At 42.1% G+C, this 17,270-nt stretch overlaps 2 protein-coding genes and 1 long non-coding RNA gene across 5 annotated transcripts in view; 2 read left to right on the top strand and 1 right to left on the bottom strand.

Moving 5' to 3' along the window:
- Positions 1-6,759, top strand: part of LOC117261827 (E3 ubiquitin-protein ligase TRIM21-like) — an 11,497-nt gene extending 4,738 nt beyond the window's left edge. Inside the window, exon 2 of the mRNA XM_078167605.1 lies at positions 1,552-6,759. Within this exon, the coding sequence (XP_078023731.1) occupies positions 1,561-3,240 (1,680 nt within the window). The 5' untranslated portion in view covers positions 1,552-1,560 and the 3' untranslated portion in view covers positions 3,241-6,759. The remainder of the gene's footprint in view (positions 1-1,551) is intronic.
- LOC117262694 (uncharacterized) overlaps positions 1-8,800 on the bottom strand; it is a 20,049-nt gene extending 11,249 nt beyond the window's left edge. The window contains exon 1 of the long non-coding RNA XR_013491566.1: positions 8,723-8,800. This is a non-coding gene — a long non-coding RNA (uncharacterized LOC117262694). The remainder of the gene's footprint in view (positions 1-8,722) is intronic.
- The window catches only part of LOC144458288 (E3 ubiquitin-protein ligase TRIM21-like), a 21,971-nt gene extending 4,701 nt beyond the window's left edge, over positions 1-17,270 (top strand). Inside the window, exons 1-2 of one of the 3 annotated variants that reach the window (XR_013491565.1) lie at positions 8,871-8,981; positions 9,487-9,846. Coding sequence is in view for 2 of the 3 variants with exons in the window: in XM_033634353.2 (XP_033490244.2) it covers positions 14,608-16,296 (1,689 nt within the window). In the remaining variant the exon portion in view is untranslated. Of the gene's footprint in view, positions 1-8,870; positions 8,982-9,486; positions 9,847-14,598 lie in introns of those variants that run through there. The other 2 variants (XM_078167604.1, XM_033634353.2) reach the window with 2 other exon arrangements.

The following is a 17,270-nucleotide window of genomic DNA, read 5'->3' as shown; positions in this document are numbered from 1 at the left end:
CACTTCCACTGCTACGCGGATGACACCCAGCTCCATATTTCCACCAAACCCGACTCCACCCTCCCACCTTCCTCCCTCACTGACTGCCTCCTTGAAATAAAATCCTGGTTTTCATCCACCTTCCTCAAATTAAACAGCGACAAAACAGAAATTCTACTCATTGGCACTAAAACCACCCTATCCAAATCCCCTAGTTTCACATTATCTATTGACAACTCTAACATTTCTCCTTCCCCACAGGTCAAGAGTCTGGGTGTCATCCTCGACAGCACACTTTCTTACACTTCTCATATCAACCACATAACCCGGTCAGCTTACTTCCATCTCCACAACATCAACCGCCTCCACCCCTCTCTCACACCTCACACAGCTGCCATCCTGGTCCACAGTCTCGTCACCTCCCGGCTTGACTACTGCAACTCCCTCCTGTTTGGCCTTCCACAAAAAACTCTCCATAAACTACAACTGGTACAGAATTCAGCAGCTCGCATTATCACAAGGACCCCATCCACTCACCACATCACACCGGTCCTTCAGCAGCTCCACTGGCTCCCTATCACACACCGTATCCAATACAAGATTTTACTGCTCACCTTCAAGGCCATTCTCAACCTAGCCCCTCCATACCTGTCTGATCTCCTCCACATTGCCACACCCGTTCGCACACTCAGATCCTCTTCCTCCATCCACCTCTCCGTTCCCCCCACCCGCCTGGCTACTATGGGGAGCAGAGCATTCAGCTGCTCTGCTCCACAACTCTGGAATTCACTCCCCCTTGACCTCCACAACACCACATCTATCAATCTGTTCAAATCCAAACTCAAAACACATCTGTTCAGACTTGCCTGTTCCACCTGATCATATGCATTACACTGTCTTACTGTCTTCCCCTCTTTTTTAATGTATTGTATGATGTGTTATGATGTTTTGTATGCTGTGTTTTATCTTTGCTGTAAGGCGACCTTGAGTGGCTTGAAAGGCGCCCTAACAAATAAAATGTATTATTATTATTATTATTATTATCATTAATGTTCTGCAGTTTTCTGGACATTATTCAACGTCATATCTCAGGAACAGAAGGGGAGACATTTGGTCAGATACTGAATTGGTGACTCTAATCTTGAAACTGTGCTGATTGTATAGATCTTCTCTGCTGCCGGGGGGAAGATGTGTGAAGCATCTATGTTGTACAGACGTGGATGTAAACTGTACAAGAAACTTGACTGCTGTGCTGAGGCAGACAACCACGAGGCGACTTTAGTTTGAGTAGTATTTTGAGGAATAGTATTTTTTCTGCAGGCAGTCAGAGTAAATGTTTTAGAATGAAGATCTCCAATCATTTATTTTCAGAGCTTGATGATCTCATAGAAATACCACTGCTGAACTGCACATCTGAGCTCTCCTTCACTCACAGCACATTCATATAACAACAGAATTCAGGATCCTTATATTACACTGATCATAGTTTGATTAAATGATGATTGATTGTGTTAAACAAATAAAAAACAATATGTAATCACAGTTTTGATGTTTCTCACTTTGTGTCCTCAGAGTGTCGATATGGCTGCTGCCAGCTGTCTGCTGACTGAACATCAGTTTCGTTGCTCCATCTGTCTGGATGTGTTCACTGATCCAGTCAGCACACCATGTGGACACAACTTCTGTAAAACCTGCATCACTGAACACTGGGATATTAATTACCCCTATCAGTGTCCAAACTGTAAGAAGGACTTTTACACCAGACCTGAGCTGCAGGTCAACACTTTCATCTCTGAGATGGCTGCTCAGTTCAGACAGTCAGCTCAACAGAAAGCCAGCAGCAGCAGCTCAGAGCAACAAGTTTCCAAACCAGGAGAAGTTCCCTGTGACGTCTGCACTGGAACCAAACTGAAGGCCCTGAAGTCCTGCCTGGTGTGTCTAGCCTCCTACTGTGAGACTCACCTAGAGCGTCATCTGACAAGTTCAGGCCTGAAAAAACATCAGCTGATCGACCCTGTGGAGAACCTGGAAGGCAGGATGTGTCTGAAGCACGATAAACTGCTGGAGCTGTTCTGTAAGACCGACCAGATGTGTGTCTGCATGCTCTGTCCCTATTTAGACCACGAGACACATGATGTTGTTCCTCTGAGAGAAGAATATGAAGGAAAGAAGGCCGAGCTGGGGAAGACAGAGGCTGAAATTCAGCAGATGATCCAGAAGAGACGACTGAAGATTGAGGAGATCAAACACTCAGTGGAGCTCAGTGAGGAAGATGCAGACAGAGAGATAGCAGATGGTGTTCAGGTCTTCACCGCTCTGAAGGAGTCTGTTGAGAGAAGCCAGGCCGAGCTCATCGACACGATCCAATGGGAGCAGAGAAAGACAGAGAAACAGGCTGAAGGCTTCATCAAAGAGCTGGAACAGGAAATCTCTGAGCTGAAGAAGAGGAGCACTGAGGTGGAGCAGCTCTCACGCTCTGAAGACCACCTCCACCTCCTCCAAAGCTTCACGTCCCTGAACACTGCTCCGCCCACCAAGGACTGGACAGAGGTCAGTGTCCGTCCACCTTCATATGAGGGGACTGTGAGGAGAGCTGTGAGTCAGCTGGAGGAGACGCTCAGTGAACAGATGAAGAAGCTTCTCACTGAGGTCGAGCTGAAGAGGGTCCAGCAGTCTGCAGTGGATGTGACACTCGATCCTGATACAGCACATCCCAACCTCATCCTGTCTGATGATGGAAAACTAGTTACACATGGTGATGTAAAGAAGAATCTCCCAAACAATCCAGAGAGATTTGATCCTTGTGTTGGTGTCTTAGCAAAGCAGAGTTTCTCTTCAGGAAGATTTTATTATGAGGTTCAGGTTAAAGGGAAGACTGACTGGGATTTAGGAGTGGTCAGAGAGTCGATCAACAGGAAGGGTAGAATCACAGCAGCTCCTCAGAATGGTTACTGGATGATATGGTTGAGGAATGAAAATGAGTACAAAGCTCTTGCTGACCCTTCAGTCAGTCTCTCTCTGGAGTCTCGGCCTGAGAAGGTGGGGGTGTTTGTGGATTATGAGGAGGGTCTGGTCTCCTTTTATGATGTTGATGCTGCAGCTCTTATCTACTCCTTTACTGGCTGCTCCTTCACTGAGAAACTCTACCCACTCTTCAGTCCTTGTAATAATGATGGTGGTAAAAACTCTGCCCCTCTGATCATCTCTCCTGTCAATCAAGCACGTAGGTTTGTAAGTTTGTATCAAAATATTTTTTTCTAACTCAAACTAATAGCGTCAGTCACACAAAGTAGAACAACAATCTGATTTTCTACAGAAAGATTCACTCTCATTTAATGTAATAAATGTATATTATTGGTGATTGGTGAATACATTGTTGATTTTTCAGTGGTTTTCTCTCTTTTTTTTTTTTGTAAATATTTTTTGCTCCTTACAACTAGAACCCACAGATTTTATGACACTGGTTGATACTATCTAATGTAGTTGTATTTATTCTAATGTGCGCATTACCTGCCTCCAAGACTGTTGAATCATCAAAAACAAACATACTCAGAAATCACAAGCATTTGCACATTAAATAAACTCTGGCGTCAAATTCAAAATCTTACATTGCCCAATCATTGTATATACACTGAACAACACTTCTGTTTTTGCTCCCATTCTTTCACAGGTTTAAGTCAAATATCTAAGACCATTTCTGCACTCAATAATTATATTTCTCTCAAATTTTGGTTGTAAATCTGTTAAAATCTATGTTAGTGAGCACTTCTTCTTTTTGAAGATAACCCATCCACCTGACTGATGTGGCATCTCAAGATGCTGATTAAACATTATCATTACGACACAGTGTGCCTTGGGATGGTCACAATAAAAGGGTACTCTAAAATGTGGCATTTGATCACAACACAGATGTCTCAAGTTTTGAGGGAGCATGCTATTAGCATGCTAATGGCGTGAGTGTCCACCAGAGCTGTTGCCTGTGAACTGAATGTAATAGGGGGACACTAGGACCCTGGCAAAATTTGACCAGTCAAGGTGAGAGCACCTGAACTGTTAAGAGGCTCATGGAGCACAGGTGTGTAAGTCTCATCCTTGACCTGCGATCACTCCTGTGCACATGCTTGCCTGGGTCTTAACAGTCCACGAGTTGTGGCAGCAGAAAGGCAAAGTGCTGGTTGCCATTCATTTTATATTATACTTTATGCTATTAATTATAAATTGTTTTACTTGTATTTTAGTAAATTGAACTTATTAACATCTTATCTTTATCTTTAAGTGCTGCAGTTGGTGTTGGCCTGTCATGGGTCATGGGAGCAGCCAGTGCAGTGGGAAATCATCAGCTGAGTTGTGGTGATATAGTTTAAGGTTTGGTGTGTCACTCTTGGGGTTTATTTTCTGTGTAGTTTTGGTTATCCACGTATATTATACTTCCATAGATTGGTGTGCCACACCCTGCAACAAGATGCTTTAACTTTTAATTGCTCTAATAATATTGCTGTATTGGACCCTAAATTAATAAAAGCCTTTTATGGCAGTTGGACCCACACTGACTGTTGGTTCTGTTATTGAAGTTCACCTGTAGTTATATGAAAGTTAAGATGGGTGTTACTGTTCATTTTGTTGAGGAGAACTATGACAAAAAAAAATTGTCAACGTTCTTCTTTCCATGATGAAAACAAGATGATGACGAGTTTAAGATAGATTGTGATAATTAAAACAAAGACAAATCTATGTTTCATTTTTGTTGACAAGATGAGACGTGACAAAAATGTTAGCGGTAAACTATCAGACATTGGAGGCTGAGAACGGCCGTGCTTGTTATTTTGTTAATGCTGCATCAGTAAATGCACCGGTCGGTGTGAGTTGTGAGCTGTAATTCAGCAGTAAATAATCAGCCGTGTGTCTGACTGTGGATGGTGGAGCTGCTGAGTGGATTTGTGGAGTTTGTTAGTTGCAGTGGTGGCTGTTAGCAGCTAGTTATTTGTTGAGAGCATAAATGGAGAGATGTTGAGCTTTTCAAATGATGATCAGTAAGTGTGTGCTCGTAAATCAGCCCTTAAGCCTGTCACACACTGCTGGAGACATGACACACACATTGTTTTATATAACCTGTCACCTTGATTCTAATTTATGACACATGCATTCGCCTCACTGGATTAGTTTCAAGATAAAAAACATAGAAAAAATATTGACTAAAAGTTGACAAAAATGTCATGAATTTTTGTTGAGTAAAACTATGAGAGATAAAGATAACTAAAATGTGAATAAAACTAATAAACAGTTTCATTTCAAGACTGAGATTAAATCTAAAATAAACACTTGGTGTTACATGAATGTTCATTTTACTACAGTTAGACTTTGGCAGTTCACCCAACCAGCCACACCACTGCAGACCAAACATAACCACACCAGCCCAGGACCTCCACATCCAGCGTCTTCACCTGTAAGATCGTCTGAGAGCAGCCACCTGGACAGCTGATGCAATAATTGATTTGCATAACCAAAGAATTTCACTGAAAAAACATCTGAAACCGTCACAGGGAAGCTCATCTGCATGCTCGTTGTCCTCAACAGGGTCTTGACCTGACAACAATTCATTGTCCTAACCAACTTGAGTGGGCAACTGCTCAACGTCAATGGAATCTGGCTCTCTGGAGAGGAGTTCTCTGCACAGATTAATCCTGGTTTATACTCTACCGGGTAGATGGCACAAGGTGTGTAAGCTATGGACAACAAACACAGGTGCACTTTATTGATGACAGTTTAAATGCACAGAGATACCATGATGAGATCTTCAGATACTTTGTTATGCCAATCATCCACTGCCATGACTTCATGTTGCAGCATGATAATGCACGACCCCATGTTGCAAGGATTTGTACACAGTAAATGGTACCTGAAAACATCCCAGTTCTTGCACGGCCACATCATCAGTCATGTCATCCATTGAGCAAGTTAGGGATGCTCTGGATCTGCATGTACGACAGCGTGTTCCAGATCCTGCCAATATTCAGCAACTTCACACAGCCATTGAAGAGGAGTGAGCCAACAATCAATGACCAGATCAGCTCTATGTGAAGGAGATGTGTCACACTGCATCTGGCAAATGGTGTCACAGCACACCAGAATCTGGATAGGCCTCACCTGTCAGGTGTATGAATCATCTTGGAAAAGGAGGAGTGCTCACAAACATTTTTGGTGCTTCTCAAAGTCAAGGATGCTTTTTTGGTAGGACGGGTCCTTCCAAGTCAGATCCTACAGAGGCTAGGCAAGACTCCTTCCTAGCATTTGGTGAGCACACATTGGAACAGACTAGGGAGTACCCAGGTGTGTCTCGCTTAAGAAACCCCACTTTCAATTTCGGCAAATCATGCTCAACACATAGTAGGTATTTCATGCCCACTGAGGATACACACGTCCTTGAAAATTATCTGAAGAAGGGATTCGGTGCTCAATAGCATTCAAGTATCCTTGACACTGGAACAGTCCTTTGGCGGGATTTGATGATGTAGCCTCCTTGATATTCAGCCGTTTAAGGATCATTCTTTGACTTTGAAAAGCACCGAGAAAATTTCCATTCATCCCGCCTCTTGCCACTCCTACCTGCCAACCTGTCATTGGTTGACACATTTTGCGGTCCTGTTTGTCCACCACGCCCACCTCACTAGCTGATTCCATCCCCAAGACCCCAAACTGGGAAATTGGACTTTCCTGTTGTTTCACTTACCTGCTCATCCTGTGTTCTGCTTACAGGTGTATTAAAAACTATTATGAACTGTCCTTTTTGTCAGTGGTGCTGCATCTGGGTAAGAAACACACCCACGACACATTTTAACAAATTTGCGACCAAAATTTGAGACAAACCATTAACGTGCAAAAATAAATCTAGGATCTTTAAGTGAAAGATGTGAAAAATGAGAGCAAAAACAAAAGTGTTGCCTTTAAATTTTTGTTGTGTAGATTTTCATAGAAAAGATATGACATCGCTGCTCAGAAGATCTATCTATAAACTGATAATTTAAAAAATTGTGCAAAGTAAATTCGACTGCTTCGACAACAATATGCAAGGTCTATTGAAATAATTAGAAATGTACCCAATTATGTCAGTCGAATCAGATTCGACTTTGTTTTTGTTTTCATACACAGCTTTAACCTTTGAACAGAGGGGTATTCCAGGTAGGAAGTTCAACAAACTCTGAGTCTAATCCTGAACTCTGAGTTGACTTACCCTGAGCTGGGAAACTCTGAGTATCTGGTTCCAGAACATCTGATTTGAATTAGTTCAATCAACTCTGAGTAGGTACACCTTGAGTTAAGCGCGTGCACAACCACAATAAAAAGCCATCATCAGTGGAGCCCTGATACCTCAAGTCACCATGGCAACCGGAGAGAAAAAGCGATCAACTTATTTTACACCTGTGGAATTGGAGGTGCTCATGAATGCCCACAGCGACTATGAGCACATATTTCGTAAAAACAGTAACACTGCTAAAGCTGCCAAGCAGAGAGAGGCAGCAAGGGAGAAAACTGCTGCCTGAGTCAACGGCTAAGTTTGAATGCACTAGTCCATTAATTTAACATTTAACCACACTTAATTAAAATCGTAGCATACAGGTGAAAAAGTGGTTTTGAATAAAATCTGATTTTCATGTATAGGTGCAATCTCACAGGGGAAAAACACACTTGAAAGCAGCTTAAAATGAAATATAAAAACATCATTCAAACAGGTAAGGCATATTTGACTTGGCCATGACTGTTCCTTTCTTTAGTTTGATTCATATTTGATTTATTAAACAAAGTAGCTTAAATAACCTGTCATTCAGTGGCTATGTCATTATGTACTGTAGATCACTAGTAATTTAAACCCCTCAAAAAATACTGTTTCAACTTTTATGTCCTCTTTCCTAATATCCTGCTTAGTAACATTTGAGTTCTACTCAGCCAATAGAAAGAAGGCAGAGGCCACAAAACATCACCAATATCATATAAAAAGCTACCGTTCACAAAAAAAATGTAACGCAATGCACAACATTTGCTCTGATGAGAGCGCACGTCTGCGGTGTGTCAGATTTGATATGTGTGGCCGGTAAATGATTGAGTCTAATGAAAAATAGTACCGTTCAAACAGATATTCATTGGGGAATGACAGCACATCTAACGGCATTAAGGTACTGCGAATTAATTCTGCCTCGATATCGATCAGATTTCCTACATACGGACAGCCCATGTCTGTCTGCCAGCTTGCTTCAGGCTCGGCAGTAGGGAGGAGACAGGGTGAACTCAGGGTTTCTTAAAGAAAAGAAAAAAGAAAACCCAGAGTTTCCTTCATTTCAGGGTTAACATACTCAGAGTTTTCATTAAACCCGCTTTCTGGAATACCCCCCAGGGCTCAGTGAGACGTTCAGTGTGACATGGAAATCATGCAATATAGTAAACAAGCCAACGGTGCTGACGACAGCTCGGAAATGTGCAACATTTCACACAAAAGTATCTGTGAGCTGTAAATTCACCACTTCCAAGCAGAGGATGGAAGATTATGTTATTTCAAAGCCTTAATGTGGAAAGTTTCTCCTGACACATACACATTAATGCAGCAGGAATATTAATCCAAAAACATCAGATAGAATAAAACACTGACAGCAGGGAACACTTTACTGCACTATCAGTCATTTTACACATACTTATAATAAATGTTCCTGATCAAACTTTTACTGAGGGAAGGATTTGAAGAGAGGATTTTTACCTGTAGTGGAGTATTGTCACAGTGTGGTATTAGTACTTTGACTTCAGTAAAGGATCTGAATACTTCCTCCACCTCTCCCTCTTGGTGACGGCCCACTGAGAGGTGGAGCAACAGTGAAAGAGGAGAGCTTTAAAGTCCTGAAATCAAAGTGAAAGTGTGTGTGAGTGACAGCAGAGCTGCAGTGGAGACGAGTCTCTCTGTTTCTCTCTAAAGAAACATTCAAGTGAATCCAGCAGGTTTTTCTCAACAACAAACACTGGTGAGTTCACTGTCCTACAGAGGTTTCAAAGGTTCATATGAAAAATGTTTGGCCTGCTTTCAAATATTTCCACTCTAATAACAATATAAGCAGCAGTGTAGCAGTATTGTTATATTATTTGATGTTTGATGTGACAGTAATGGAGAGTTAGTTTAACATAGTTTGATTATTTTTGAAACTTTTATTTGAATAACTAAAGTTTTCAGGTCGACTTTAACAGTGAACTCTGGTTTTATCTGTGAAACAACTCGAGCTAACACTCCCCACTGCAGACCAGTCACACTGGTTTCCCCATGTTTACATATGCTGGTATATTTAAATGGTTGCTTGTTACCGTGGCGACCAATTAATGCCAGCCCAAATAAGCCCTGAGGAAATGCAGTTATCCTTCATATTCATATACTATGCAGACCTGCACAAACAGCATATTTATCAGATTTCAGATGAATGTCTGATGTTACTCATATTGATGTGATCTCTTCCAACCTTCCTGTGTCACTGACAGCATCCCAGGCAGGTGTGCAGACCAGGTGTAAACATAGTGCAGATGGGATTTACAGGAGACACATGCAACGTTGTGGTCGGAGCAATAAACATGAATTAAATAAAGGCCGATATATAAGTGAAACATTATTACTATGAAGAAGAATGGAGCAATTAGGCTGTTATTAATGAAGACAATATCTGATGACTGAAACACAAACAAACAGTGGATGAAGAGTTTTGGTTTGTGTTCATGAAACTTGAACGTGACCATGGATTAAAATCACTTCAGGCTGCAACAAGGTTTAAGTGTGAGTTTACATCAATATGAACCAGCGGTGGAAGAAGTACTCACATCTGTTACTGAAGTAAAAGTAGTAATACCACAGTGTAGAAATACTTTGTTACAGTAAAAGTCCTGCATCAAAATTGAAGCTTTACAAAGTCCTGCCCCTGGACACAGACTGGCCAATCAAATGGGGCCGGCTCAGCTGTGCTCCATTGACTCTAATGTAGTCGTTTCAGATTTCCTTCATTTTCAGGGTGGTTTTGTGGATTTGGAGCTAAATGTTGTGCCTGGATCACGTTGTGTATTAATGATACTCGTTACCTGGAGAGGTTGGAAAAAGATATACGTTTCTTCCCTGTTCCAAAACCAAAATCAAACCTTGGAAAGTGTAGGGTTAGCTAGCTAGCTTAGACAGCCAAATACTGTTCATCTGTTCACACTGTGATGCCACACAGCTGGTTCAATATGGGGGAAGTTTCCCTTTATATTCATTGTCTTCCGGGCGATCAGCAGTGATGTGGTGCTTCACTTTTACACTGTGATCTGTAGCCTATAGTTTGTATGTAAGATGTTTTTACCAAAGTAAAAGTATAACGTAGCAGAAAATGGAAATACTCAACTAAAGTATCTCAAAATAGTACCTTAGTACAGTACTGTAATAAATGTACTTAGTTACTTTCCATCTCTCTCTCATGTTTTTGTGTCTTATTATATCTCCTCTGTGTTTCTGATGAATGTGTGCAGGTTAATGTTTACTAATGTCTTAATAATTAGATTCAGGTTGAAGATTATAATGTCATTTTGATGGCTCTGTGCTGGTGACAGCCGTGGACGGAGGCGTTATGTTCTGTGTCGTCTGTAAGTCGTCCGTCCCACCCATTCTGGTGAACGTGACATCTCAAAAACGCCTTGAGGGAAGTTCTTCAAATTTGGCACAAACAACAATGAACTGAATGAATTTGGTGGTCAAAGGTCACTGTGACCTCACAAAACATGTTTTGGCCATAACCCAAGAATTCATATGCAAATTATGACAGAATTTCACACAAATGTCTAAAAGGATAAAATGATGTTTTATATCTAAAAGGTCAAAGGTCAACTTCACTGTGACATAATGTTCTGCAGTTTTCTGGACATTATTAAAGGTCATATCTCAGGAACAGAAGGAGAGACATTTGGTCAGATACTGAATTGGTGACTCTAGTGACAATATCGAGAGTCACACATGACTTACTGCGCTCCTCTCCAGATGCGCTGGTTATAATAAATGGGGACTTTAACCACTGCTTTCTTTCCTCCTCTCTGCCGTCCTTTAAACAAATGGTGTCCTGTCCTACTAGAGGTGACCAAACTATAGACTTGTTTTTTACAAATGTTAAGGATGGTTTTGTCCCTACATTCCTTCCTCCGCTGGGTCAATCTGACCATAACTTCATATCCTTGACGTCCAGTTATTCACCTGTGATACAGAAACATCCAATTATGTCCAAAACAGTGCGCATCTGGTCGGAGGACGCCTGTGAAAATTTACGAGGATGCTTTGAATGCACCGACTGGTCTGTGTTCTTTGATGGTGACAATGATCTGGACAGTATATCTGACAAAGTTACTTGTTATATCAACTATTGTGTCGAGTCTGTAATTCCCTGTAAAAAAATCAAAATCTTCCCGAACAACAAAGTGTGGGTGACAAGTGAGGTTAAGGCTGCTATTAATAAGAAGAAGGCTGCTTTCTACAGTGGTGATAAGGCTAGAATTAAAGATGCTCAAAAGGAGCTGAAAGCCATTATTAGACAGGGCAAACAGAAATATAAAGAAAGAGTTGAAAGACATATGTCCAGTGGCAACACAAGGGGGCTTTGGAATGGTATGAAATCTATTACTGGATATGGGAGCAGCAATCCCAAGTTTTGTAGTTCGGGTATAAAGGCAAATCATGCCAACAGTTTCTTTGCAAGGTTTGATGAATTTGACTTTTCTTTTTTACATGAGAATATTCTCTCCTCACTTCAGCACACTCACAGCAGCTGTGAGGACTGTAGCCCAGCTATTTCTCTTGACACTGAGGAGGTTCGTCAGCAGTTAAGGCGTATTAGAGCCAATAAGGCAGCAGGCCCTGTTGGTGTCCATCCACGCACCTTAAAGGTCTGTGCCGACCAGCTGTGCTCTGTCCTTCACTCAATGTTTTTAATGTCTCTGTCTTCTGCAAAAATACCAGTTTTATGGAAAACATCTTGCCTTGTCCCCATTCCAAAGAAAGCCAATGTGTCTAGCAATCTTGCTAACCTGAGACCTGTAGCGCTGACTTCACACATTATGAAGTGTTTTGAGAGGGTTGTCCTGAATCACTTAACTAGGCAGGTGTCGGTCTTTCAAGATCCTTTGCAATTTGCATACAGGAAGGGTGTGGGGGTAGATGATACAATACTTTTTATGCTGCACAACATCTACAGTCATCTTGAAACCACTGCCAGCTCTGTTAGGATCATGTTTTTTGATTTTTCTAGTGCTTTTAATACCATACAGCCACATATTTTAGCTAACAAATGAAATAATTTTAAACTGCATAATACAACAATTGCCTGGATTTTAGACTTTTGGCACGACTCAGTTTGTCAGGCTCGGTAACAAATTGTCTGACATCATTTTAACCAACACAGGAGCACTTCAAGGCACAGTTTTATCTCCTTTTTTATTCTCACTTTTATACCGCCGACTTCAGACATAGTCAGCCATCCTGCCTGGTGCAAAAATTTTCTGATGACACCACTTTAGTGGGTCTGCTTAAAGGGATAGTGCACCCAAAAATGAAAATTCAGCCATTATCTACTCACCCATATGCCGACGGAGGCCCTGGTAAAGTTTTAGAATAAAAAGTTTTAGCAGGGGCAGCGGCTAGCACACCTAATGGCAGACGCCGCCCCAGACTAACGTCCAAGAACACAAAATTGAATCCACAAAATATCTCCATACTGCTCATCCGTAGTGATCCAAGTGTCCTGAAGCCGCGACATAAAAAGTTGTTTCGAAAAACATCATATGAACTCTGTTTTTAGCCTCATTGTAGCCTGTAGCTCTGACTGCTTCTCTGTGCTCACGCGTGCGCGCTTGTGCGTGACCAGCGAAAGCATGAGCTTCGCTCATCCGCGTTTACATCACGTGACACGTGTTCACGTGTGCGCGCTCAGGGTGATCGGTGATGCACGGTCTCTGAAGAGCAGCAGTCAGAAAATCAGTACTGATGTCCAGATTCTCAAGTGCAGGCATCGCCAATTCCCAGTCTGAGCAGCAAAGACTTTCCTCATCCGTTGGCATTGCTTTGCATTTGAAACAACTACACCACCAGGTTTCCAGTTCTCGACTCTGGTATTCTGCGGCTGGCTGAGGGTTAGGCTCATGAGCTGCGGCAGCTGCTTCGTTCTGTAGCCTGAGTTCCGTGCGTATACTCGGGCTCAAACAAATACGGCTCAACAAAGAAATGCTATTCCTCCTCAATTTTAAAGTCTTCAGACATGTTGGGCTGTCCTTTGCTAAAAGACCGTAGTGCAAATTAGAAACGAAGTCCAATCCTTTTCCAGCTGGTGTGACTCTAACTTCTTAAAGTTAAACGTAGGGAAGACTAAGGAGTTAGTGATTGATTTTAGAAAGAAAAGAGAGGAGGTCCTTCCAGTGACAATTAATGGTCAGGAGATCGAAATTGTCGGGTCTTATAAGTACCTTGGTATCCATTTGGACAGTAAACTCAACTGGAAAGACAACACTGATGTCCTAATCAAGAAAGCTCAGTCTAGACTTTTATTTTTGCGAAAACTTAGATCCTTTGACCTCAGCACAAAACTCTTAAATGTCTTTTATCACGGAATCTTGGCTAGTGTTCTCTTTTATGCTGTACTTTGCTGGGGGGCCAGCATATCTGTGGATGACAAAAATAGGATCAACAAGTTGGTCAAGAGAGCTGGCTCAGTTATCGGTCTTACCCCAGACTCATTTGAGGTCACTGTGGAGAAGAGAATGAGGTCAAAAGTCAAAATGGTTCTGCTCTTTGAAGGCCACCCACTCCACAGTGTTTTTAAAGGACTCACTAGCTCTTTCAGTGAGCGACTGGTTTGCCTCGGTGCTCAACTGAATGACTGAGAAGGTCTTTTGTTCCTGCAGCAGTCAGATACTTTAATAAACACTGTTAACTGTTTTTATGTTTTTATGTATTCATTTGTTTATGTATCATCATGCTATTATGTTATTGATTATGTCTTGATTGGCCTTTATCATGTCTCAGTGGCTCTTAATCACGCTTTGATGGTCTCCTGTATTATCTGTTGTGTGTCATGTTTGTGCTGTTTGTTGGCTGTATGGTTTGACCTGGTGGCAAACCAGTTTCCCTATTGGGATTAATGAAGCTTTCTAATCTGATCTAATCTAATCTAATCTTGAAACTGTGCTGATTGTATAGATCTGTGCTGCCGGGGGAAGATGTGTGAAGCATCTATGTTTTACAGACGTGGATGTAAACTGTACGAGAAACTTGACTGCTGCGCTGAGGCAGACAACCACGAGGCAACTTTAGTTTGAGTAGTATTTTGAGGAATTGTATTTTTTCTGCAGGCAGTCAGAGTAAATATTTTAAAATGAAGATCTTCACATTATCATTTATTTTCTGAGCTTGATGATCTCATAGAAATACCACTGCTGAACTGCACATCTGAGCTCTCCTTCACTCACAGCACATTCATATAACAACAGAATTCAGGATCCTTATATTACATTGATCATAGTTTGATTTTATTGAACAAATAATCAAAAGATTTGTAATTACATTTTTGTTGTTTTCCCATTTTTTGTCCTCAGAGTGTCGATATGTCTGCTGCCAGCTGTCTGCTGACTGAAGATCAGTTTCTGTGCTCCATCTGTCTGGATGTGTTCACTGATCCAGTCACCACACCATGTGGACACAACTTCTGTAAAACCTGCATCACTGAACAGTGGGATATTAATGTCCCCTATCAGTGTCCAAACTGTAAGAAGGTTTTCTACATCAGACCTGAGCTGCAGGTCAACACTTTCATCTCTGAGATGGCTGCTCAGTTCAGACAGTCAGCTCAACAGAAAGCCAGCAGCAGCAGCTCAGAGCAGCAAGTTTCCAAACCAGGAGAAGTTCCCTGTGACGTCTGCACTGGAACCAAACTGAAGGCCCTGAAGTCCTGCCTGGTGTGTCTGGAATCCTACTGTGAGACTCACCTGGAGCGTCATCTGACAAGATCAGGCCTGAAAAGACATCAGCTGATCGACCCTGTGGAGAACCTGGAAGGCAGGATGTGTCTGAAGCACGATAAACTGCTGGAGCTGTTCTGTAAGACCGACCAGATGTGTGTCTGCATGCTCTGCACTGTTTCAGACCACAAGACACATGATGTTGTTCCTCTGAGAGAAGAATATGAAGGAAAGAAGGCTGAGCTGGGGAAGACAAAGGCTGAAATTCGGCAGATGATCCAGAAGAGACGTCTGAAGATTAAGGAGATCAAACACTCAGTGCAGCTCAGTAAGGAAGATGCAGACAGAGAGATAGCAGATGGTGTTCAGGTCTTCACCGCTCTGAAGGAGTCTGTTGAGAGAAGCCAGGCCGAGCTCATCAACACGATCATAGAGAAGCAGAGAAAGACAAAGAAACACGCTGAAGGCTTCATCAAAGAGCTGGAACAGGAAATCTCTGAGCTGAAGAAGAGAAGCTCTGAGGTGGAGCAGCTCTCACGCTCTGAAGACCACCTCCACCTCCTCCAAAGCTTCATGTCCCTGAACACTGCTCCACCCACCAAGGACTGGACAGAGGTCAGCGTCCGTCCACCTTCCTATATGGGGACTGTGAGGAAAGCTGTGAGTCAGCTGGAGGAGACGCTCAGTAAACAGATGAAGAAGCTTCTCGCTGAGGCCGAGCTGAAGAGGGTCCAGCAGTCTGCAGTGGATGTGACACTCGATCCTGATACAGCACATCCCTGGCTCATCCTGTCTGATGATGGAAAACAAGTTAAACATGGTGATGTATGGAAGAATCTCCCAAACAATCCAGAGAGATTTGATACTTGTGTTGGAGTCTTAGCAAAGCAGAGTTTCTCTTCAAGAAGATTTTATTATGAGGTTCAGGTTAAAGGGAAGACTGAGTGGGATTTAGGAGTGGCCAGAGAGTCGATCAACAGGAAGGGTAGAATCACAGCAGCTCCTCAGAATGGTTACTGGATGATATGGTTGAGGAATGAAAATGAGTACAAAGCCCTTGAAGACCCTAATGTCAGTCTCTCTCTGGAGTCTCGGCCTGAGAAGGTGGGGGTGTTTGTGGATTATGAGGAGGGTCTGGTCTCCTTTTATGATGTTGATGCTGCAGCTCTTATCTACTCCTTTACTGGCTGCTCCTTCACTGAGAAACTCTACCCACTCTTCAGTCCATGTAACAATGATGGTGGTAAAAACTCTGCACCTCTGATCATCTCCCCCACCTCTCCTGTCAATCAAGCATGTAGGAGAAGTTTGCCTATAGTGATTGATGATGATTGATGATTGATGATTTAACCAAAACTATAATTTTTTTTCCAAAGAAAGCCCTCCAGGCAAACCCCCTGAAATCATGTCAGTCACAGAAAGTAGAACAACCATTTGATTTTCTACAGAAAGATTCACTCTCATTTAGAGTTTGAGGAAGACAGTGAAGGAAATGTCAGATGAAGCAGCCAGAGCTAGTCAGTGGATTTGGATGAAGAAGAAGAATATCAGTTGGGGGCCAGCAGGGGGAACTACTAAGCAGGGTACATAACTCCTTGAGATCAGGTGGAGAGAGCATTTGCACATGAAATAAACTCTGGCGTCAAATTCAAAACCTTACATTGTCCAATCATTGTATATACACTGAACAACACCTCTGTATTCAGTTCTGTTGCCTGTGAACTGAATGTAATAGGGGGACACTAGGACCCTGGCAAAATTTGACCAGTCAAGGTGAGAGCACCTGAACTGTTAAGAGGCTCATGGAGCACAGGTGTGTAAGTCTCATCCTTGACCTGCGATCACTCCTGTGCACATGCTTGCCTGGGTCGTAACAGTCCATGAGTTGTGGCAGCAGAAAGGCAAAGTGCTGGTTGCCATTCATTTTATATTATACTTTACGCTATTAATTGTAAATTGTTTTACTTGTATTTTAGTAAATTGAACTTATTAACATCTTATCTTTATCTTTAAGTGCTGCAGTTGGTGTTGGCCTGTCATGGGTCATGGGAGCAGCCGGTGCAGTGGGAAATCACCAGTTGAGTTGTGGTGATATAGTTTAAGGTTTGGTGTGTCACTGTTAGTAGTTTGGGTGTTTTTCTGTTGAAAAAGGGGTTTATTGTGTGTGTGTACTTTTGGTTATCCATGTATATTATGCTTCCATAGATTGGTGTGCCACACCCTGCAACAAGATGCTTTAACTTTTAATTGCTCTAATAATATTGCTGTATTGGACCCTAAATTAATAAAAGCCTCTTATGGCATTTGGA

Source organism: Epinephelus lanceolatus, chromosome 5 (genome assembly GCF_041903045.1).
Source record: "Epinephelus lanceolatus isolate andai-2023 chromosome 5, ASM4190304v1, whole genome shotgun sequence".
NCBI classification, from domain to species: Eukaryota; Metazoa; Chordata; class Actinopteri; order Perciformes; family Serranidae; genus Epinephelus; species Epinephelus lanceolatus.
The sequence above is the reverse complement of the archived record's forward strand: the minus strand, read 5'-3'. Positions and strand labels throughout refer to the sequence as shown.